General features: G+C 46.3%; 1 protein-coding gene across 16 annotated transcripts in view; it reads right to left on the bottom strand.

Moving 5' to 3' along the window:
- Nucleotides 1-22,474, bottom strand: part of FRMPD3 (FERM and PDZ domain containing 3) — a 131,015-nt gene that overhangs the window by 40,780 nt on the left and 67,761 nt on the right. For 9 of the 16 annotated variants that reach the window (XM_074323518.1, XM_074323514.1, XM_074323528.1 and 6 more), the window contains 4 exons: nucleotides 20,953-21,107; nucleotides 17,761-17,863; nucleotides 14,688-14,733; nucleotides 3,602-3,706 (listed from right to left, as the gene is read on the bottom strand). In XM_074323518.1, coding sequence (XP_074179619.1) covers nucleotides 3,602-3,706; nucleotides 14,688-14,733; nucleotides 17,761-17,863; nucleotides 20,953-21,100 — 402 coding nt within the window. In that variant the 5' untranslated portion in view covers nucleotides 21,101-21,107. Of the gene's footprint in view, nucleotides 1-3,601; nucleotides 3,707-7,768; nucleotides 7,917-14,687; nucleotides 14,734-17,760; nucleotides 17,864-20,952; nucleotides 21,108-22,474 lie in introns of those variants that run through there. The other 7 variants (XM_074323526.1, XM_074323521.1, XM_074323522.1 and 4 more) reach the window with 5 other exon arrangements.

Genomic DNA, 22,474 nt, shown 5'->3' with positions numbered 1-22,474 from the left:
GAGTGGCGCTTGGCCCACAGAGGCCACCAGACACTGAAGGGCTGATGGGAGGCCTCTTTAGGAGCCCCCCTCACTCATCTGCTTCTATCTCATGACACCTTCCTTTCCACCAGGCCCTTTTCACATCAAGATCAGTTCCATATCCATGCCTTTGCTTTGCCATTCTCCCTCCCATGTGGCATCCTAGGTCCTTTCTGAGCTGGCCCCTGCCAGCTTCCCCAGAGTCATGTCTTGCTATTCCAGGTACCCAAACTGCTCTTTCATGCCTCCGTACCACTGACAAGTTATCATTCAGGGACTGTGTCATTCCCTACAGGATACTTAGCATCTCTGACCCTGAGACGCTAAGTGCCAATAGCACACCAAACCATGGAGATGACCCAAAACACATTCAGGCATTTCCAAAAGTTCTCTGAGCGTGAGCACTACTGACCCTGATTGAGAACCACTGACAAAGCTCATTTTTGAACACCTGATAACTCTTTAGCAAAAGTTTTCCTGGCATAGGTGTTTATTTATAGACTGGCACATGTTTAGTTCTTCATAAATATTTGTTAAATAAAGGCTGTTCCCTCTGTATTCCTCTTTCCCTCCTTGGCAAACTCCGACTCAACTTTCAAAATCGAGCTGCGATACAAATTCTGTAGTAAAGCCTTGCCCAATATCGTCAGGTACTTGGACCTGGTGTTCCCATGTGTTCCAATAGCAACTTACACATATCTCTTCCAGTGCTCTTCTCATAGTTTGAAGAATGTCTTTCACAGTCAAACAGTGAACTCAGAGCACAATAACCATGTCCTATTCAATCTTTGTAGTCCCAACATCAAGCAGAGCTCCTGGCACACAGTTGGTGCTCAACAAATGGCTACTGAATATATGAGCATTAGGTGCTTGATATGTGCTTACTTGGATGACTGGACTCATCAGGAGAATCCAACCATTTCCCCAGGCCAACATCATCATTTCTATAGGAACTTAAAAGCTACATAAGATGGCCAGATTCCTTAAGCTGATGGGTATTCCCTGAGCCCTTACTATATGCCCAGCATTATGCTAAGCCCCATGAAGGCTATGGCAAAAAACAGAGGACCTGCGTGTAGTCTTACACTCTTGCTGTAGTGACCTGGCACACACGCATACTCACCTACCTGCCGTACCCCAACATGAATCCATTATAGAACAATTATAAAACCAAAACAAACCAACAGGTATAAGATAGCTAAGGTTTCCTAGACGAAGTGAATTGGATTTTGATTTTGAAGGAGATGGTGGGTGTGGACTATTAAAAAGGCCAGAAGAGAATAGTCCAAATCTAGGGACTGTCACGGACAAAATATTGAAACATGAACAAGCAAGTCCTCCTGAGTTAGGGTGTGGTTGGCGGTGGTAGGGAGCCAGGAGTCAAGCCATGGTGGAAAGTCACAGGACACAGAGTTGGAAAAGTGTGACTCCCTGGTTCCTTCCCTGATCCTGAGACACCTCGCTCCTGCCAAGCCCAGAGGCCTTGGATCCCCAGACTGATGACAGTCAATGGTGGCAGGTTTTATTTAGCACGCTGGGTTGGACTCAGATAATTACTTAATTGATTTTGCTTAAAATAGAGTTGGCAAGGAACTCCCACAGGATTTATTTTTGCTCTCGCTGCTTAATAAAGCCTTGGAACATGAAGAAAAAGGGATGATAGGATAGGCTGGAGTCACCTGGGCCTGGACTCCCCCAGGTCCCAAACAATGGTGAGGCTGCTATGGTCCACACTGGTGGCGGCGGTGGCGGGGGGCGGGGAGGTGCTGCTGTGACATCAGGCAATTTCCTGAGCCTAGATTGGTGTCTGTGTCTCTCCCAGATAAGGGTCCCATGCCTAGTGGTGGATCCAGGAGCAACAAAAGTAACCTGGGTGGGTCCTAGCTACTCTGGGGCATTTGCATTCAGGCTGGTCTGGACTGGGAGCTTGATTCTGCCTATGGCTAACAGACACATGGACAGGGAAGTCATAGTGGAGGAAGGAGAGAGTGGGGACGGGAGAGAGGAAGGGAGAGGAAGAGGGGAGAAAAAAAGGAGGGAAAGAAGGAAAGGGAGAGGAGGGGGGCGAGGGAGTTCTTCACGGGGTGGCTTAGCCTTGGTGATTATTCTGTAATGCTGAGATGGGATAGGTTGCACCTGTCTGTACTTTCAAATTCAAGTCACATTTCCTCTGGATTTTCAAGGGCTCAGGACATAAATATCCCCTTAGTGACTTGGACCTCAGGGTCTGCTTCACCTTGATCTGCAGGGACTCCATACTGTTACCTTTCCTCTCTGCTTACCAAGCCCCACTTCTCTTCAATCTCTTCTGTTAGGACTGATGGGAAGCCTAACCACCAATCATTCAGAGAGCTTACCAGTTGGGCCTTGTAGTACCTTGGGCTTTGCAGCCTTCCTCAAAAAGGGATGGAGGAGGGCCTGGGTTCAGTTTGGGGATGAGAGTCAGGGAAATGGAGACAGAAGACACCTGTGTCCTCTATCCCTTCTTCTCAGTGGCTCTGCCTCAAAGGACTATAGAAGTGCCTGGCACCCTGCTGATTTCACCACTTGGGCTGGGCCGGCTAGTTTCTCTCTACTGCAGCTGTGCCTCAGCACATACATGCCAGCGGCCTCCTGAGAGCCCAGCCCACGACAGCCTGCAAAAGCACATAGGTGCCTGGTAGCTCTGACTAGCCCCTCCGTACCCCCACCGCCACCAGGTATCACCAACTTCAGCAGATTCCTGGGGGACCCTGGCCATAATCCATGACTGCTTGCCACACATCTTTCTGCTTTCCACCCACCGCTTCACATTGGTTTATCTGGTGCAGACAGTTCAGCTCATGTAAATCCCACAAAGCAGTGAGAAAGACTGTAGGCTGGCCATGACCCTCCAAATTGGCCAGTACACGGCATGGACTGTCAAGCATCACCTGCTCCTTGAAACCATACCACTCAGTAGGGGATTCTGTACTGTCTCAATCTGAACCACTTGCCCCCTCCGTCCCCCACCCCCCAACATCACTGACAGGTATCCAGTAGCAGAGAATAGGTATTTGTTTTGCATCCCTTGTAGTGCTGGGAACACAGCAGGTGCCTAATCAAAGCCCTGTGACTTAATGAGAGTCTGGATCATTTCCCCTAGGCTGCTTCACCCTTCACCGCACAGTCTTCTTCAGTCAAGATGTAGAGTTGCAGGACCACTTCAATGTGAAGAGAGTGCAATTTCACCAGACGCTCTCCCTCCTCATCGTCAGAAAACCACTACTTCATTCCTGCTTCTATCAAGTAGCCAAGAGATGTTTATGGGGCACTTGTTCTGTGTAAAAAGCTACTGTGCTAAAGATGAAATTTCTCTAAGCACCACAAGGATCTTGAGTAAACTGATATGTATTATATCTCCCCACAATGCCCAGGGCCTCGCCAGATGCCACGTACCCCTCATTTGCTACCCACCCAGAGCACTGAGGTCCTCCACAACCTCTTTGTAGTGCTGTCCACTCTGAGGAGCAGCAGATGAGCAACTGCCCCAGAGTGAGACCTCCATGGCCAGGCCAATTCTGGCCAAGGGCTGAGGAGAGAGAGCGGAAGCTGCACTTACTGCATCTGTTTCTCCAACTGTCACGTGCTCGGAAAATCGAACCTTCACAGGATTGGATCTCAGCTTGGCCTTCTTCGCAGCACTGATGAAGGCAGATTTGGGGGACTGGAAAAAAAGAACAGAGGGCTGGTAAGTTCGCCATCCCTGGGAAAACCCGGACCTTTGTCATGCTAGAATTAAGATGTCTCAGTACAGGTACTTTCCCTTACTGACCAATAAGTCAGTAAATAAGTATTGATCCCCTAGTTAGGTGCAAGGCAATGTGCTAAATGATTGGTATGTTCTGAAAGACCTGGGCATGAATCAAATTTGAGTAAATTGAATGCTATTATTAATGCTCTAGGCCTAAGGGAGTTTGCACAATTTCTTTAGTAATAACACACACTGAATGTTTATGTATTTGATTTTCTTAATGTGAGACATACCTAAATGGTGGCTTTTATTACATCTGAATACAGGCATCTCAAAGGATTTACGGAAATGATCTTCTTCATCTCACAGCTATGTCCTGCCCCTAGGAAGACGGCTCATAGAAAATATTATTTTAGATGTGGGTCAAAGGGGGCCTACCACTCCAAAATGATTTATCCACAATTTTCACACTGTTCAGGACTAGAGACATTGGGGATTTCACCCAGGTGTCCTGGCTTCCTAATTATGGACTTGCTACCAGTTTGTTCATCCAATTCTATAAGAAATGCCCAAAGAATCAGTTAGGCTCTCTAGTTTTTTAAAACTGTCCCACAAATTCAGTGGGATGCATGGTTATCAAATGCTGAAACTAAGTTTTTCCTTGGGTTTGTGGAATGCAGGAGTCATATCCTTGGGGGCATTTTTTCATTCATGTGTCAAATTTAGGGAGGGCCTACTATGTGCCAGGCACTGTTCTGGGTGATGAGGGATTCTGCAGAGACAGAAAGAACAAGTATCTTTTAGGTACCAAATAAGGACTGAGAACAAACTGAGCAGGGTAAGGGACTACACGAGAGAATGAGTGAGTGAGGGTGGAAGTAATGGGGGAGTTATTTTACACAGGATGGTCAGGAAAGACCTCTCTGAGGAGGTGACATTTAAGTGGAGACCGGAAGGAAGTGAGGGAGAGAAGCCATGAGGGTATCTTGAAAAAGAGTCTTCCAGGCAGAAAGAACAAAAAAGGCTCAGAGGTGGGAGTACCATGTTTCCCCGAAAATAAGACCTACCCTGAAAATAAGCCCCAGTTAAGATCGTCAGCCAGACGGACGCATTTAGTACGTTATGATGATGTTACAGATGACATGACTGTATTTGAATAAATGCAGATTGTTGTAGTACATGAAAAAATAAGACATCCCCTGAAAATACACCCTAATGCGTCTTTTGGAGCAAAATTTAATACAAGACCAGCTCTTATTTTCTGGGAAACATGGTTGGAGTGGGGTGCATTAGGAACAGCAAGGAAGCCCGGTGTGGTCGCAGCAGAATGATTGATGGGGAACCCGGAGGGGTCATCCTCAGAGAGGCAGCTGGGGGCTGGGTCACGTAGGGCCTCGTAAGCCATGGCAAGAATTTTGGATTTTAGTCCACTGGATAGTTTTGAGCAGACAGGGTCTGACTTGCATTTCAAGAGGACACCTCTGGCTGCTGTGTGGAAAATAGTGTGGGAGTATGACGGCCAAAGTAGGGAGACCAATTAGGGGTCTACTTCAATAATACAGTTAAAAAATGGCGGTGGCTTGGGCTAGGATGGTAATAATGGAGATGATGAAAAGTGAGTGAATCCTAGATACATTCTGAAAATAGAACCAAAACAATATGCTGACGCATTGGATGTGGGAGGTGAGAAAAATAGAGTCAACAGGAAGAATGAGGTTGCCATTTTCTGAGATGAGGCAGACTAGAGGAAATCAGGTTTGAGGCTCTTTCAAACCACCTCCCCTACCAGCCTTGCCGTGGAGCCTGAGAGTCCTTCAGTTTAGAACACCTTTGTGTAAAGGCCCTGAAGGTCGCTGCCGGTTGGGAAGGCTGTACATTAAGCTATTTTCTGCCTTTAATGCTGTGGTTGAGACTCATTTACCAGCTCAGCCACAGGAGGGCAGGGCCCTAAGATAAAGACACACCAGAAACAAACGTCTTCATCAGGTCTGGGGCCCTGGTCCCAGCTGTGTTTTCTTCTGCAGCCAGCAATCTCATTCCCCAGAGAGAGAAGATTTCAGAAAGCCACCTGTGGGGACAGAGCCAGGAGTGCAGTTTCCAGGCTCTCGGCCTCACGTGGAAAGGTGCTGGCTCAGGTAGTAAATGGCCATCAACTGTGATTGGATGGCCACCAGCTGTGGCTAGTTGGCCGTCAGGTGTAACCAGTGAGCCATTGGCCACTACTATAACTGCTGTGGCTACACTAGCAGTAAATGGGGGCTAGCAAGAAGATGGTGGCTGAGCTAGCAAGAGCGGATTGCAGCTAGCAAGTGGAGTCGGTCGGTTGGCAGAAAAGCGGACAACAGGTCGCACGTCGTGTGAATCCAGCCTCCAGTGAGACTAGAGTGGTATGACTCCCTTACCTATGGCTCCGTGGGTGTTCCTTTTTGGCCTAGCCATATCCTGCGTTCTTATGTGGGGAGCGGGAGCAGAGACCCTGAAGGCCGCCCCGCACGACACCACCTGTTCAACCTGAGTCCAGCAGAATCTCAGGCAGTGGGCCTCAGTCCTGCCTGCATGGCAGAAACACTGAAGGTCCTTTCAAAACCCGATGTCCAAGCCCCAACACCAGACCAATTACATCAAATTCCTGGGCTTTGGGCCCAGATATTGGTATTCTTTTAAGCTTCCTATGATTTCAAAATGCAGCTAAGGTTGGGAACCACTGAGCTAAAGTAACCTTAGACTTCTCATTCTGCGCCACGGGGACAATTTGTTGGCAGCAGATGATGTAGCACAATGAAAGCCAGGGCTGGAGATCGTTGCAGAGTGATTACTCAAGTATTGATTGCTCAAGAAATGCCTTTGTGTGTTGTACAGCTTGGTGCTCCAATCCTGGGTGGGGGTTGCAGGCTGCAGCAGGGGCAAAAGAAAGGAGCAAGAGAGAAAGATATGTAGCTATGTTCATGCAGCTCTCTGACTCCATCTCCACAGTAGTCCAAATCTCCAGTCGAGGTGCCACAGACATGAGGAAGGTGAAATCTTTGTTCTACCTGACAGACACCCTCTCCTTTCTCTGCGATCATCTGTCATCAGATGCCCTCATGCACAGCATGGAACGAGGCATCTCTAGAGACCTGAATGGGCCATGCAGTCCACCCTTGGTTTTCACACGTGAAAACAGTGGCCTGGGAAGAGGATATGGTTTACTCAAAGTAATTTGGTAATGGAGCCAAAACTACAACCCTGAGTCTTGGATTAGTGATTGTTCCCCACAGCAGGCTAGAGCTGAAAGCCCATTCCTGATCTTTCACCCACTGGTTCTGGTTCTACTTTGGTTGTATTGAATGGATTCAAACATATGAAGAACCCCAACTGGTATCCTTTTATGTATTCACCTATGGGGAGGGGACAGCCTGTTGCTATCCCTATCAAAAGTCCAAGTTCAGATCCCATCCTAGAGATACTACTACAAACAAAAGACTCAGATATTTATAGAAGCAAAATCATGAAGGAGTAGAATTGCCTGTATTTTCAGGATTACAATAATTTTTGGTGTCTGTTGTAGAGTTATTTTCAGCTTGTTTGTGCCTCATTCTTCATTGACCCTTATCCTGTTGGTCTCTAAGGCTCCATCCTATTCTCAGTCTTCAGCCTTCATCGCTGATGGTGACTCACTCACTGCCAGCTGGTGTCTGCTACATGTCAGAGTCAGGTCTAGCCTTATGCTTCAACATAGGTGACACCTGCCTTGCAGTGTGGATATGAGGAGCTCTCAAAGGTCACCCTGTCCCAAAGCACCTTCAAAGCTCAGCTATGGGGCCTGAAGTTCTTCATACTGGGGCAACTTATGTGAGTTAGAATATCGATAATTGGGAAAGCGCTGGTCAAAATGCGAACCCAGTTTAGGGGCCAACGGACTATGGGCCAAATCCTGCATACCACCTGTTTTTATAAATAAAGCTGCAATGGAACACAGCCATGCTCTTCATTTATATGTTGCCTATGGCTGTTTTTATGCTATCATGTATGTCCTACAAAGCTTAAAATACTTACTCTATGACCTTTTTGTAGGGAGTTGGTGCACAGGCAGATGAGCTGGCCAGTAGTCAAGTTCTCCCGGCTCCATGGAAATGCTGCTTATTAGACACCCAGTTCTGTACGCTGGCCCAGCAGTCAAGGTTTTCTGGCTTCTTGGGACACTGTGTGCATGAGAGCAGGCCTGCAGGGTCTGCCAGATGATGTCTCCCACGGAATGCTCTTTGTTTTACTGTATCTGTATAAACTTGCTTCTTCTCTACCTGCATGTGGATCACTACCCCTCTGGCCGGCTGCCACTGGAGACTGTCCCTGGTCAGTAAGTCTCAACAAACCTATGTCCTGCATTGGGCTACCTGGTGTGTTCTTTGGGCCTGTGGCTTCTCAGGCACAAATCTGGGAACAACGTGGACTTAGTCCGAACACTTTTACAGAACAAAATTTGACGATCCCTGCACAAACTAATTAGCATGTAGTCACCCACTGTTTCTAAAACTTTCCTGATGGTAAGAATCACTGGGGAGTGCTTGTTAAAACACAGATTCCTATGTTCACATCAGACTTAAAAAGTCAGAATCTCTGAGGGGGGCGGGACCCAGGAATTTATGTTGTTGAAAATGTCCTAACCCATTAAGCAGAGATTAATTAAGTACCTTAAAGCTGGGACATCTGAGCTCTTCACTGACCCATTTTTCTTTCAAGCAGCTGGGAGTCTCATTTTGTAATAGGCACCCTTTCTGGCTAAAATGAATTTTGGCTTGAAACACAGGACTAGAATGGCTAAGTACCTCCGGGGCCACTGCAAGCCACTTGAAGCAAATATGAAGCCAGCAGCTTGGTGGAATAAGCAGTAGAGGAGAGAGCCCGCCTCTCTCTCAGTACTGAATTCAGCAGCTGTTGATTCTTTGGCCATTTTTAAATTTAGTGGCTCTACTAGTACAGATATTAGGGTTGTGTTCACTCATATCTTTGCCAAAGTCGGGTATATGGCCAAACATTTTAGTGCATGATAGAGCCCTACTTTCGTAACTATAAAACGATTTTTAAGAGGTTCCTGAAGCTTTGACAGCCTCCTGATTCTCCTTTCTATTGGCTCACTGTCTCTGATGCCTGAGCCTACTTATAAGCAAACCCATAGCAACCACTATGGGAGCCTGGGACAATGAAGGGCCATCCTGGTTTCATGGACTCACTGATAAGGGACCCAGAGGCTTTCTTTCTTTCACTCAGGACTGCCTAGAGGTGAACATGTCCTCTTCCTGGCTTCCAAGGCCCCTCACAAGCCACATGTGACCCTCATTCCCCATCTAACAGCTAGTCAGGTTGTTCTGCCCACAGCTCCCTGGACACACTGGGTTTCTTCTGCTTCTGTGCCTACCTCATACTGTCTCTTCACCACCCCTGCCCTTCAGGGCCTCTGCTGTCCCTTTTGTCAGCTAAATGACATCTCTAAACCCTAGCTCAAATTCTACCTTGGTCCTGAATCTTTCTCTAACTCCTTCATTCTCCTCCCTGGATTTCCTATAGTACTCCTCATTAATCCACGTGGCCATTGCTCAATTTCCCAACCAGGATGTAAAAGAAGAGACAACACTTTATTTTACTATATTCCCCCTAGCACCAAGCACAGAGTAGCATGGAAAAAAAACAGAATAGTTGATTGCTAAGGTTAATAATGAATTACTTAATCAATTCAGTAAATATTGTTAGAGTAATTACCATCTGCCAAGCACTGTATTTCAAGAAACACTGTGGAAAAACAGTTCTCCTGCAGTGGTTTCCATTATTTTGGCTTTTTTTTCTGGCCAGGTGGCTCCATGCAGAGGGGATTCTTTGGGTACAGGCTAAGTTTTAGAACGACAAAAATTACAGTTTCATTTGAAGGGGCTGTCTACTTGCTTTACTAGGGCCGTTCTAGGTCACAGCTCAGTACTTAACCTATTTTAAAATATTTACTGACGACACACTATGTACCAAGGTCTAAAGGTACCAAAATTAATACATATTCACTCAATCACGAGGAATAGTTTGTCACTCAAAGATTAAGGAACAAACACCGTTAAATACATGTAGGCTTAATAAGTGGTTATCTATGCAGAATGGTTTGAGGGGCTCTGGGAAAGGACCCCTGTGACTGCCCCAAATACCCCCAAATATTCTGCCATGGTAAGAGTCACTCTGTTAGAAAGAAAATGTCATCTGAAAGAGACCAAATATTAGACCAGTAGTTTTTGCTGTTTTTTGTTTGTTTATTTGTGTGTGTTTTTATAAACTTTATTGGGGAATATTGGGGAACACTGTGTTTTTCCAGGGCCCATCAGTTCCAAGTCCTTTTCCTTCAATCTAGTTGTGGAGGGCGCAGCCCACCATCCCATGTGGGAATTGAACCCGCAACCTTGTTGTTGAGAGCTCATACTCTAACAAACTGAGCCACACCTCCGGAAGCTCAGTGACAGCTCATTGTCTTCAATCTAGTTGTGGAGGGCGCAGCTCACTGGCCCATGTGGGAATCAAACCGGCAACCCTGTTGTTCAGAGCTCACGCTCTAACCAACTGAGCCATCCGGCTGCCCCTAAACCAGTAGTTCTTGATATGTACCTTGGCTGCATATCAGTATCATTTTGGGAGACTTTTCAAAAGACCAATACCTGAGCTCCATCCCCAGGGTTTCTAATTCAGTTGAATTAACACTTAAAAAAAATAAAATAGAGCCCAAGTATTAATATATTTTTTAGAGCTTCTCTGGTGGTTCTAATGCATAGTCAGGGTTAAGATCCACTCTATTAGGCCATTATCAGCCATGGAATGTTGGAGCTGGCAGGAACCTTAGAGATTGTTTGGTCCAATGTTTCTCAAATTCTAATTAGCATCAGATTTACTTGTGGCACTTATTAAAAATACAGGTTCTTGGGGCGGCCGGTTGGCTCAGTTGGTTAGAGCACGGTGCTCATAACACCCAGGTCGCCAGTTCGATTCTCACATGGGCCAGTGAGCTGCGCCCTCCACAACTAGATTGAATATAACGACTTGACTTGGAGCTGAGCTGTGCCCCACACAACTAGATTGAAAAGAAAAAAAGAAAAAGAAAAACAACGACTTGACTTGGAGCTGATGGGTCCTGGAAAAACACACTGTTCCCCAATATTCCCCAATTTCAAAAATACAGATTCTTGGGCCACATCCTGGAACTATCAGGAGATTGTCTTCTGGAAAAGTGGTAATCAACCTTGAACACGGCAAGGGTTTGGTAAGAGGCAGCAGTCTCTGTGCACCCATGAGATGCCAAGTGCCTGCTATGGACACAGTACTCTGTTCTGTGCTGGGGGTCTTCAAGAAGCTTTCACTATATGTAGCTTTAGGGAGAAGATTCTCTCAGTTGATTTTTGTTCCTCATGGTAGGTGTGGTCTGTAAAGTCACTTCGAAAAGTTAACTAATGAAGACTGAACAGTTATTCCTTGAGGAAGTGCGTGTGTGTGCCCACGTGTGTGTGTCACAGATTATAACCTTAAATTCTAAAGCCAACTCATCCTGGTAGACATTATTTTCTTTATTTCACCTAGAGAAAATGAGGTTCTGAAGTATTAAGTGATTTGCCTGAGGCCGCCCCACTAACAGGGGCCAGAGTTGAGATTCAAACCCCAACCAACTGTCCCCAGAGCCAGAGCTTCTTGCACTATACTGCACTGCCCCCTACTATCTCCATCCTCTGGACACCTCTGTATGACAGCTAAAACAAGAATTCAGAGCATCGCCTTGTTTGACCTCAGCTGGAAACGTGTGCATTGGGAGACTCAAATTTTTCATGCTCTGCACATGTCCACAAATGACCAGGAAAACATCGTTGAGTATTAATTTTGGAGTTACAAATACATTTTAGAAAGTAGGCGAATTTGCAAACACGAAATCTGTGAATAACAAGGGTCAACTGTACATGTAGGCAAGTTCGACATTCAGTCAGGATACACTGGTATGGCCACACTTGTAAAATATTGAGGGGTTCTTTCAAATTGATTGGTAAGTAGCCACTGCCCTAAGCTTTCTGTGTGCCACCTAACCTCTCCCCTGGGACCTCTTTCTAAATGACCAACTAAAGGGTTAACACCTGGCACATTTAGGAGGCCTCCAAGACTCTGCTCCAGTACCTATGACTGGTTTACATTCTGATTGGATGGCCCCTATTGTACAGGTTGCTAATTGTTTTGATTGTCATCCCTGTGTGTATGTGCTCCCCCACTTCTATATTCCAAGGGTTTAGAGAGCGCAAGGCCAAGAACTAGAATGTAAGTTTTCTGAGAGTAGGAACTACGTCTGTCCCATGCACTGCTATATTCCCAGCCTAGAAGATCACCTAAATTAGTAGGCATTGAGTAAATGTTTGATGAATGAATGAATGAATGAATTAGAAACTCTCACAGAGGTTAGTCAGGCTAAGGTGTTTGGAAGACACGAGTCTCAAGCCAAGTCTTAAAGGAAACGGCTGTCTATTAGAAGAGATGTGGACAGGTATAAGGACAGAAGTCCTCAGGGCAATAAGGACTAAGAAATGTACAAGGAGGAGAAGGACATCATCCTAGCCATAGCAAAAAAGCCATGGGATGGGACAGTGGGGCATCAGAAGTGGGGGGGCAAAGCGGTGTTGGGGGCACTGGGATGAGAGTGGGACAGAGATGGAGGGGAGTGTTAAGCTCTTCATTCTGCACCTAAATTTGGACACTTGAGTTTAGTTCAGGTTGTTGTGATGGCTGGAAGTTGGGTTTCCCTCATTCCTTCAACAAGTATTGAGCAAGTGCCTACTCTGTGCCAGGTGCTGTTCCAGGCATTGGGGATACAGCAATGAACAAAACACAATCCCTATCCTTGTGGAGCTGACATTTGAATGAGGGAGATAGACAATAAATGCAGATAAACATATTTCATGGAAATTTAAAATGTTATAGCCACTCTGGAAAATAGTCTGGTAGTTTCCTTCATAAACTAAACATACATTTAATGTATGATCGAACAATCACACTTTTGGGCATTTGTCCCAGATAAATGAAAACTTATGCTCATAAAAACCCTGTACACGAATGTCTCTAGCAGCTTTCTTTAACTAGCCAAAGCCTGGAAACAGCCCAGATGTCCTTCAGTGGGTAGATGACTAAACAAACTGTGGTACAGCCACACTATGGACTACTACTCAGCAGTAAAAGGGAATAGACTATTGATACAGACAACAACTTGGATGAATCTCAAGGGCATTATGCTGAGTGAAAAAAAAAAATCCTAAAAGGTTACTATTATTCCTTTTATACAATATTCTTGAAATGATGAAATTACAGAAACTGTAGAACAGATTAGTGGTTGACGAGGATTGTGGGGTGGGGAGGAGGTAGGTGTAGGTATAAAAGGGCAACGTGAGGGGTTCTTTTAGTTAAAGAACTGACCAGTATCTTGACTGTGTTGGTGGATACATGAACTCACACATATAATAGACTGACACTGAACCATAACCACACATTGTATTGATGTCCTGGCTTTGGCTTGGTTTTGATTTGTCACTATAGTTATATAAGACGTAGCCATTGGGAGAAACAGGGTTAAGGGTACACAGTGATGTCTCTACTAGCTTTGCAACTTCCTGTGAATCTACTATCAATTTCAAAATAAAAAGTTAAAAATATTTCAGTTATGATGGAAAAATTAAGCAGTATCAGGAGATAGTGACAGATGCTATCTTAGAAAGGGTAGTCAAGGAAGGCTTCCAGAAGAAGGTAACATTTGAGGAGACCTAACAAAGTAACCCACAATGGGTCTCTGATCAGAGTAGTACATTCTAACCACACAACAAGCATTGTTTTAGGGGAGAATTGGTGGCCATTTACATGAGTTGAACCTCATCCCCCTGTCTCGCACCTGTGCACTGTCCCTGGGTTTGCACAGAAACATCATCTCTCTCTGGAAAATCTTTCCCTCTGTCTCTGACTCTATCTCTGGGAAACCCTGCCCCATCCTTCAAGGTCCAGCTCAGGTGCATCCTCCTCAGTGAAGCCTCCCCTGATTTTATGCTTCTCATCCCCAATAGATGTGACCTCTCCTGAGGCTACGGGATGGGGTTGGGACATCAGTTCTGGGGTGCAGGGGAGTGTTGGGGACACTGGGAAAAGACAACCAGGCTGGAAGTAGAAGGAGGGCTCTGAGTTTTGCACCTGGATTTGTGCATTTGAGTCAAAATTACTAGAAGGATGTAACCTAGTAATGGGCACAAGGCCTTCTGAATCTAACCTTTGAAGGGAGGGCCTGGGAAATCTTTATTTTTAGTAAGTAGTCCCAGTGACTATATGATCAGGCAAGTTTGGGAAATACCGTTCTAGTCTAAATCCTCAATTTACAGATGAGGAAACAGGTTCAGAAAGGGAACTGACCTTTTAACTGGTCACACAGCCAGTTACTGACTGAACCAGGACAAAGCTCAGCCTATTTGTGCAACTATACCTCCCCAGCAACTTTAGGTCAAATTCGCCACACACAGTGTTGGTTCTCATACAGTGCAGACCATTTAGTCAATACCTGTATGAATGAATGAATAAGATTAGCACCTACCGTCTGCAAGGACTTTATGGAAGTTAGACACTAGACAAGTACATTTTGATGGAGCACAGCAAAAACGATGTAGAAAATATGTCTGGAACTGTGGCAGTGGACAGCTTAAGTGGGGCAAAGCGGAAGGCACAGGGCAGAACAGAGCACTTGCATAGCCCTACAAAATCCTCAAGCCATGGATGTGAAAGTAGACAAGATGTTCAGAAGGTATGCTTTAAGTTCACTCCTAAACACTTGGCTCCCAAAATGTTGGTTCTAGTCTCTCCTCCCACCCTCTCTCCCATGACTGTCACTTTCGGATAGAGGGTCCTCTCGTCTCAGGAGGAATGGCAGATGGCAAAGAGGCTCACTCACCTGATGAGTGTGCAGAACTGTAAGAACGATGGATTCCTTAGAGCTCCTACAGAGAAAAGAGGGAACAGGAGAGTAGTGTATCATGCACTGGGTATTCATCTGGCACAAGAAGTAACACCAGAATTTTCCCCTGGGCTGCATTCAGGTATACGGATTAGGACAGAGGGCAATCTGAATATCTGCATGGCTGCCTTGCCTCCCATGACTTGTGGCAGCTGACATAAACCATCCATATAGATTCACCCAGGCATCTGAAGATGGCATTACTGTTTTCTCTGAGGTTGTCATTTTTCAGGTCTTCTTTTTATATTCCTTATCACATTCTTTCTGTAGAAATCCCCAAACCTTAGGAGCAATTTTATTTGTAGGCTGGGAAATTCTCAAGGAAAACTAAAGGCCTGAATTATGGAACTCAAAGGGCACACAGTCAGAGTCTTGCCAATCACAATTATTGGCAATTTGGTATTTAAGTAAGAGGGGAAGTTCAAAGGAAAAACCCAAAGGAGGTCATTTGGTCATCGTGACTCATACTCAGCAGATTTGTTTGAACTGAAGGACCACAATATGAGAGCCAGAGAGCCAGAGATGGAAGCCAAGACTCCCCAGATAGTAAATATTCAAAAGGATGAAGAATTTGAAACTCTTCCGACAAGAATTATGCCTGTGATCAAGCAGGCTATGAGGTATGAACATTTTCTCCCAGAAATATGAGTATATAATCTTTTTAAAGAACTAAGAGTACTGGAAAGAGTTCGCCTTGAAGAAGTGTCCTGTCCCCTTGCTGGTGTTTTTCAGATATTTCTGGGAACAAAGGTATTGAAGAAGCAGGCTCGAGAGGCCCTTGGTTCTAGGTATTCAAGAAAGGCCAAGGCCCCCTGCTAATGGACTTAGGACATTGCCCATATTTAGTGAGGCAAAGTTCAGGGATGAATCAGCTCCAGAGTCTGGGAAGCTCCCAGGAGAAGGAAGGAGTTGTGTTCCAGGGAAAACATCACAGAAAAACATGTCTCTTGAACAGGACAGGGGCATAGAGTAAGTTGGATTATGTGACTTGTCTGCTCTGGCCCCGGCCATGTCTCACTACTTCATGTAGAACGAAGCCAAAGTCCTTACAGTGGCTACAACTCTCCCCATTCCTTACCCTACTCCACACACTGGCTTCTCTCCTGCTCCCCAAACATGCCAGACGTACTCCTATCTTAGGGCCTTTTCCCTGGCTCTTCTCTCTTCCTCCAACATCCTCACGTCCTTCAAATCTTTCTTCAAATGTCACCTTCTCAGTGAGGCCGACACTGGCTAGGCTATTTAAAGTTGCATTCTGCACCCCTGTGCCCAGCATTCCTGATCTTCTTTATCCTGATCTGCTTTTTACTCTTCAATAACATCCATCAACTTCTAGTAGGCTGTACAATGACTTACTTACCATGTTTATTGCTTACAGTGTGTCTTTTTCCACTAGAATGCAAATGCTAATGCACAGGGATCTTGCCTGTCTTATTCGCTGTTGTATATTCAGTGCCTGGAACAGTGTCTGGTGCACAGTAGACACTCAATAATAAATATTCACTGAATGAATGATAGAACGAATGAATGACCCACTAGCCCCTGAGGTTACCACATGAGTGAGCTCTATTTTGACACTGAAGGAGCTCTGGACTGCCTCACAAAATTGGGCTACGTTGTTCTAGGGTGCAAAGATATCCACTAGAAGCAAAGCAAAAATTTCTGAGGAGTTCGGCTGAAAGAACCACAACATGCCCTGGTGTGGTGGTGGAGGGGGAAGGGTGGAGGGTGGGGTACTGCAATGGACAACTGAACTTGCAGAAGAGACAAATTAAAGGTCACTGAGCTAAAGTGGGAGCATGTCAAGGAAGGCCGGCTGTTGACTTCAGGAGGGAGCATTCCAAACCCCTCTAGAGCTAGTGAGAGCATCTGTTCCATACACAGAGTGCTAAGTCTGCCTTTGAAGGGGAGGCAGGGGCTTGGGGGCAGGTGGGCTTTGGGAGAACAAGAAAGATGAGCGGGATGAAACCACTCTGAACCAAGAGGGGTTGAAGGAGATGGAGGCAGAGATGGAGAAGACTACACAAGGCAGAGAAAGAGAGTGAGAGAGAGAACATGGTTCCATTTGGGGAGAGATAGCCAAGGTCTTCTAAACTGAGGTTCGCCCATGGAATTTAGAAAATTCACTTCTATCCTCTCCTTCCTTCTCAACAAGTCTATGCACGGGTGTGTGCGTGCATGAGGTGGGTTGTGAGGTAAATAAGTATGTATGGTGTGTGTGTGTGTGGGGGTATGTGGTATGGTATGCATGGTGTGTGTGTGTGTGTGTGTGTGTGTGTGTGTGTGTGTGCTATGTGGTGGCACTGTGGTGTGTGTGTTGTGTGTGTGGTACGTGGTGTGCGTGGTGTGTATTTGGTGTGTGTGGTAGCTAGTGGCATGGTGTATGTAGGGATAAGGGAGGGGGCAAGTCAATGTGATTACTCCTACGTACAGATGGTGGTGGTCCAGGCACTCCATTCTCTCTCTCACCTGCCCCCATCTGTAGAGGGCACAAAGGGGTCACACACACCATGAACAAAGTCCACAATGGCAGGTTCCCTTCCTCAACCCACTGGTGAGGGATTCAGATTTTCTTCTCCTTGGTTCTTTTCTTTGGCGGGGTGGGTAGGAAACAATGTCTTGCTCACACTGTGCTTATCTCAGTCTGGTCTCCTAATGGCATGTTTGGTTCTCACTAGTCACTTGGTCTGTCCCACTGCACAGTAAGTCAAAAACCACGGGGCCTGGGTGAGGGGAGTAGCTGGGCTGAGGGAGTGAGGTGAGCTTTGGCAGGAAGCTGTTCTTTGTGTCTGCTCACATCCCTGGAGAAGGCTAAGCCACAGTGTGTGAGGGCCCCTGGGGCCCCAGAAGGACTGGCCCCTGAAGTTCTGGGTAGCCAGGAGCCCTGGCTAGGGCTGCTGTTCCTGGGAGGGCTCCTCTATCCTAGACAGGGAGGAGCACGGAAGCCCTATGCCACAGTCAGGGGACGGGGCAGTGCTCAGCTCCTACCAAGGCCCAGAAGGCCCGTTACCTGATGAGTTCTATGAACCTCTTCCTGGGGGCTTCACTCACGTCCTCCTCATTAATAGCCACAATCCGGTCGCCAGCCAGGAGCTTGTCCTCAGAGGGGCCTCCTGCAGAGGAGAGGAGAGAGGTGTGAGGGCTTGGGGTCCACTGCTGGAAAAGCACAGATCTGGGCAGCAGTCACCAGTGTCTAAGGGAGCTGAGACCCCCCCAGATGGCACAGGCTGAGTGGTGCTAGTGGTGTGGGTTGTGTTTGAGCTCTGTGCTGCTGCTGCCTGTGGCAGCTGGAGGGCAGAGGACTGAAGAAAGAGAATGGAGTGGCCCTCCTTTGGCTGGGAGTAGTATGGTAGCAAAGTCCTCAGATGAGGTTAATGAGGGCTCTCCTGGTTGGTTCTAGAGAAGAACACAGACTTTCATTTCAGCAGGAGGCATCCGCTCAGGCACAAACAATGACTTCCAGACTACTGGAGGCAGTACGGGTGATGGGAGGAATCTTCTTACTTCAACATTATTGATACTCACTGTTCCGGAATGCCTTAGGCATTCACTTGCCTGCAGACAGGCAGATGAACTAAAAGACCCAAAGGGTTTATTTTCTTTCAATTCTGAGGGATGCTCCTCTCCAATAAGTGTGTGTGTGTGGTGGGGAAAGGCACAGACCCTAAATCACGGGCAATTCAAAATTGACTTTCTCTCCTTCCCATCTTTACTGTTGAAGTTAAGAAAGCAGACCTATTTGAGGGACGTACCTTCTTAGTTGGGGTAAAGGGTGGGGGTGGAGGGGTACAGGCAGTGCTGCCTCTGGTGTTTAGCAAAGAGCTTCTTGGAGAAAAGCTTTTTAGAGATTCAGAGAGAATGAGATGTCAGACCCAGTCTTACTCAAACCTGAAAGAAATGTTTAATGATATGCCCCAATCTCAAACCAGCCTGGACTCTTGTTTGTGTCCACTTTAAAGGGCTAGATCCCAACTGCTCCTTCTTTCTACAAAGAAGTGTGCTGTGCAAATTCCAAAAACATGAACAAAAACCAAGCAGTTACGTCACTTGAGCACACAGCTCAATGGCTCTGGAATGTGGGGCCTGTGTGCTGAGGGTGGCTATGCTGGCTCCGCCAGCAGGGTTCACCACTCCGACTGCAACAGTTCTCAACCCACTCAGCCAATTCTCCCAACAGCACAGTGACCTCAGGAGCAGAGAGCGTGGTGGTGAAGAATCCACTGTGCAGCCAGCCAGACCTGCACTCTGATCCCAATCTGCCATTCACTAGTTGGGTGACCTTGGAAGAGACATTTAATCTCTCTGTCCTCATCTGTAAAATGGGAAAATAGCAGGACCTACACATCGTAAGAATGTTAGGAAGATAAATGAGATGATAAGTTTATACTTAAAACAGTTGATTGATGTTGGTAAGAATTTCATAAATGGTACTTGTTATATCCTCCAAGGGACAGTTCCGTCAACTAATTTAATTCTACCTCTGCCAAAAATGCCAATCTTTTAGGTGAAGGCCACTCTACCTATTCCCTCCGTCCTTCCCTCCCTTTGTGCCTTCCTTCTTTTTAATGGAGATGGTCCTCATGGAAGTCAACTCTTTGATGGCAGTGGTTAGGTGCTTCACACACTGATTTGTTGGCATGCTCAACTATAATCGATCTCCTATAGGATACCGGTCTTTTCTTACGGTCTCAAATACAGAACCAAACAAGTCTTCTGCATTTGGGAGCCACCTGGGCCAGAACAGCTCTGTGAAGCAGCCCAAGTCCTCACAGGGCTAGGCCTGCCAGCTCCATGGCTTTCTGTGGCCCTCACCTGTGGCATTCCTTCTCTCTACTTTTCCAGCTCTTCCTCTTCATTATACAAGCTGAAGCCCTGGTCTAGTGTACCTGGGGGCTTCCTTCCGCTCTGTGAATTCTGTCTCCTTTGAAGTGAAACAAGGGCTTTCTGGTGGTCTGTTACTAAGTTTTATCTGGTTCCTCTTACCGAGGACAAATTTGCTTTCTGAGTGGAGACTAAAAAACCTTTTGCCAAACTGCTTGAGTGACTTGGGAGCCTTAGGTCAGCCACCAACTCCTGTACTGAATTGTTTTTGTTTTTGTTTTTTTCCTTTATGCCCTCTAGTTGAAGAGAGAGCTAACAAAAATCTTTTTCTTTTCCTCTGAGGATTGCAAAATTCATCAAATTTCTGCTAGACCAGTTTGTACTCCGGCTGCTCCTCTTGACTGAGCGAGAAACTGTTGTAAACATCTAAAGCCTCAGGCCCAGAAAGTCAGGAATAAAGCTACTTTCTCTATGTCTTTTCTGTCAACGTTTAGCAGATTTGGAACAAAACAGTGCTTAGGCCCTTTTCCGTTTCATTCATGATGTCACGTTTCACACTTCAGGTAGGGCTTTCACTTGTTCCAACCCACATGGCCCATTCAAGCTCCACTTCTCCCACATGGCATCAGACAGGCTCAGGTGCAAATCCTGGCTCTGTTGCTTTCTAGCTGAGTGACCCTGGACAAGTCATTTCTCTTTGTCTCTGCCTCTGTTTCCTCATTTGTAAAATGGGAATGATATTACTTACCTTGCAGGCTTGGCTGTGAGGATTAAACAGCTGATGTAAAGCACACAGTAGTTACTTAATCAATGGTAGCTATTGTTATTGTCACTATAGCATTCAGAGATTTCATTCTCCTCTCCTCTCCTCTCCTCTCCTCTCCTCTCTCCTCTCCCACCTATGGTCGGTATCCTGATTCCAGTCTTCAATGGCTGACCTATTTAATGAATGAGTACCAGTCTCCACAGCCTGATGGCTAGATTCTTGGGAATGGGAACTGCCTTGTACTCCCCGACAACCTTGCTGGGCTTAGAGTAGGCAATCTAAAAATACTTGTAGAATTGAAATTAAATTTCTCATCCAAGGCACTGTGGCTCTTCCTTGAAAGTTCTATGCAAAGGGAAGCTTTATTAAGACCCAGGCTCCACTAAACCATCAACTGCAGCCTTTTCCTTAGAGCCCCAAGCAGCCTCAGTGATTTGTGTCAATCCGTCTTAAAAGACCAGGTCCCTCACACAGTGATTGGCTTGTAAGTCTTCACCTACTCTTCACAACTTCCTTGGAAACACGGTATACTCGGGAGCTCTGCTCTTCAGGGAAGATGTGTGGGTATTGGGGGATAGGAGCCAGGGCCAGGGGTACAGCCTGAGGGACACCTACCTGGCCTCACAGATCGCACCACCACAGGCCTCTCACTGCCAGCCACGAAGCCAAAGCCATATATAGGGTCTCGGTGAATGGTCACTTGTCGCAGTGTCTCTGCTGGCAGCTGCTCACATTCCATAGCATTTGCGCTCTCTTCCTGCATCACATGACTGGGGGAAGGGGAAGATGGGAGCAAAACAAGATGCAAAGGCAACTAAGCCTCAGAACCAGCTGGGAGGGACACCAATTAGGGTGCTGGCCATGCACCCGAGAATTCACACACTCAGATTCCTGCATCCTCTGGAACCAGCAGAGGCAATGACCGCCTCCTATTTCAGATTGGAGAAACAGGAGTCTAGAAAGGAGAAGCCGCTGGTCTACATGGCCAGAGACAACAGAGGAAACTGGTGCCACAGAGCCTGACATTAGAGTCAATCGTTTCCTCAAGATATCGGGACTCTAGAAGGAGCCTAAATGCAAGTATGTTATTCTGAAGGTTAATTGTTAGCACCCATTGAATTGGCTATTAGCTCCTTAAAAGAAACCAACACCTTGAGGAAAGAGACTACAAAACAGGCAAGTCCATGGGGAAGGACTGTGAAGTCGCTTCCAGATGTGGGGCACCTTCATCAAATCTTTGTGCGATTTTAAACTTGAATACCGTTTAGGTCATATACAACAATAAACTATTTAGATGGTGTATGTGTGAGGACCGCTGCCTTACACAACTGTACATATGCCAACTTATTTCAGTGAATGGGACAACCGGAAAATGACTCCTGTGGGCAAAAAGGGGAGCTGCATCCTGTGGCTGCCAGCAGAGCTGAACCCCAGATGAGCTGGGAGAAGAGAAATCGCTGCCCCAATACCTGGGAGGGATTACAGAGAGCTCTTCTGATGCTCACAAATTAAGTTCCTGAACCTCAGGAATTGCACAAGGAATTTATAAAGGTTTCACAGCAAGGGCCCGGGTGAGGCATACTGCAGGCAAGGGCGGGTCTGAGTGCAGTATTTGAATGAAGAGCCCTAAGGGGTTAGGGCCATTCCCAGGGGCAGGGAAGGAGTTAAAGAGGGGAATGAAGAATGGCCAATGGGCAGGACAGATGGAGGTAGAAGAGAGGGGAACAGAGTCAAGAGACCCAGAGCCTGAGCTCCCTGACTTGGCACCACTCTACCCTCTGAATTTCTGGCCTAATACATTGGTTGAGTTTCCTAGCCTCAATGTGTGTATTCTTGAAAATTAAGGTTCCAGGGTGAGCCCTTCTGAATAAGATACAGAGGGCCAGGAGCTAGTTAATCAAGCTAGTGTGAGGTTTGTAAAAGAAGTGGGAGGTTCTGACACTATGAGTGATTGTTGACTAGCTAAGAATACCAACTTCATCAGCAGCAAATGGTTTCAAGCAATTAGGACATACATCAGGACACAAATTCAGTAATTAGAGAGGAGCTTTAGGACTATTTATGGGGGAAAAAGATTTAGAGTAATTGCATAAAAGAGAAATTCATAGTCCTGGACTTGTCTCTATCATACTGTGTT

The sequence above is a fragment of the Rhinolophus sinicus genome, chromosome X, assembly GCF_036562045.2.
Source record: "Rhinolophus sinicus isolate RSC01 chromosome X, ASM3656204v1, whole genome shotgun sequence".
NCBI classification, from domain to species: Eukaryota; Metazoa; Chordata; class Mammalia; order Chiroptera; family Rhinolophidae; genus Rhinolophus; species Rhinolophus sinicus.
This window is presented reverse-complemented; position numbering and strand designations above follow the sequence as displayed.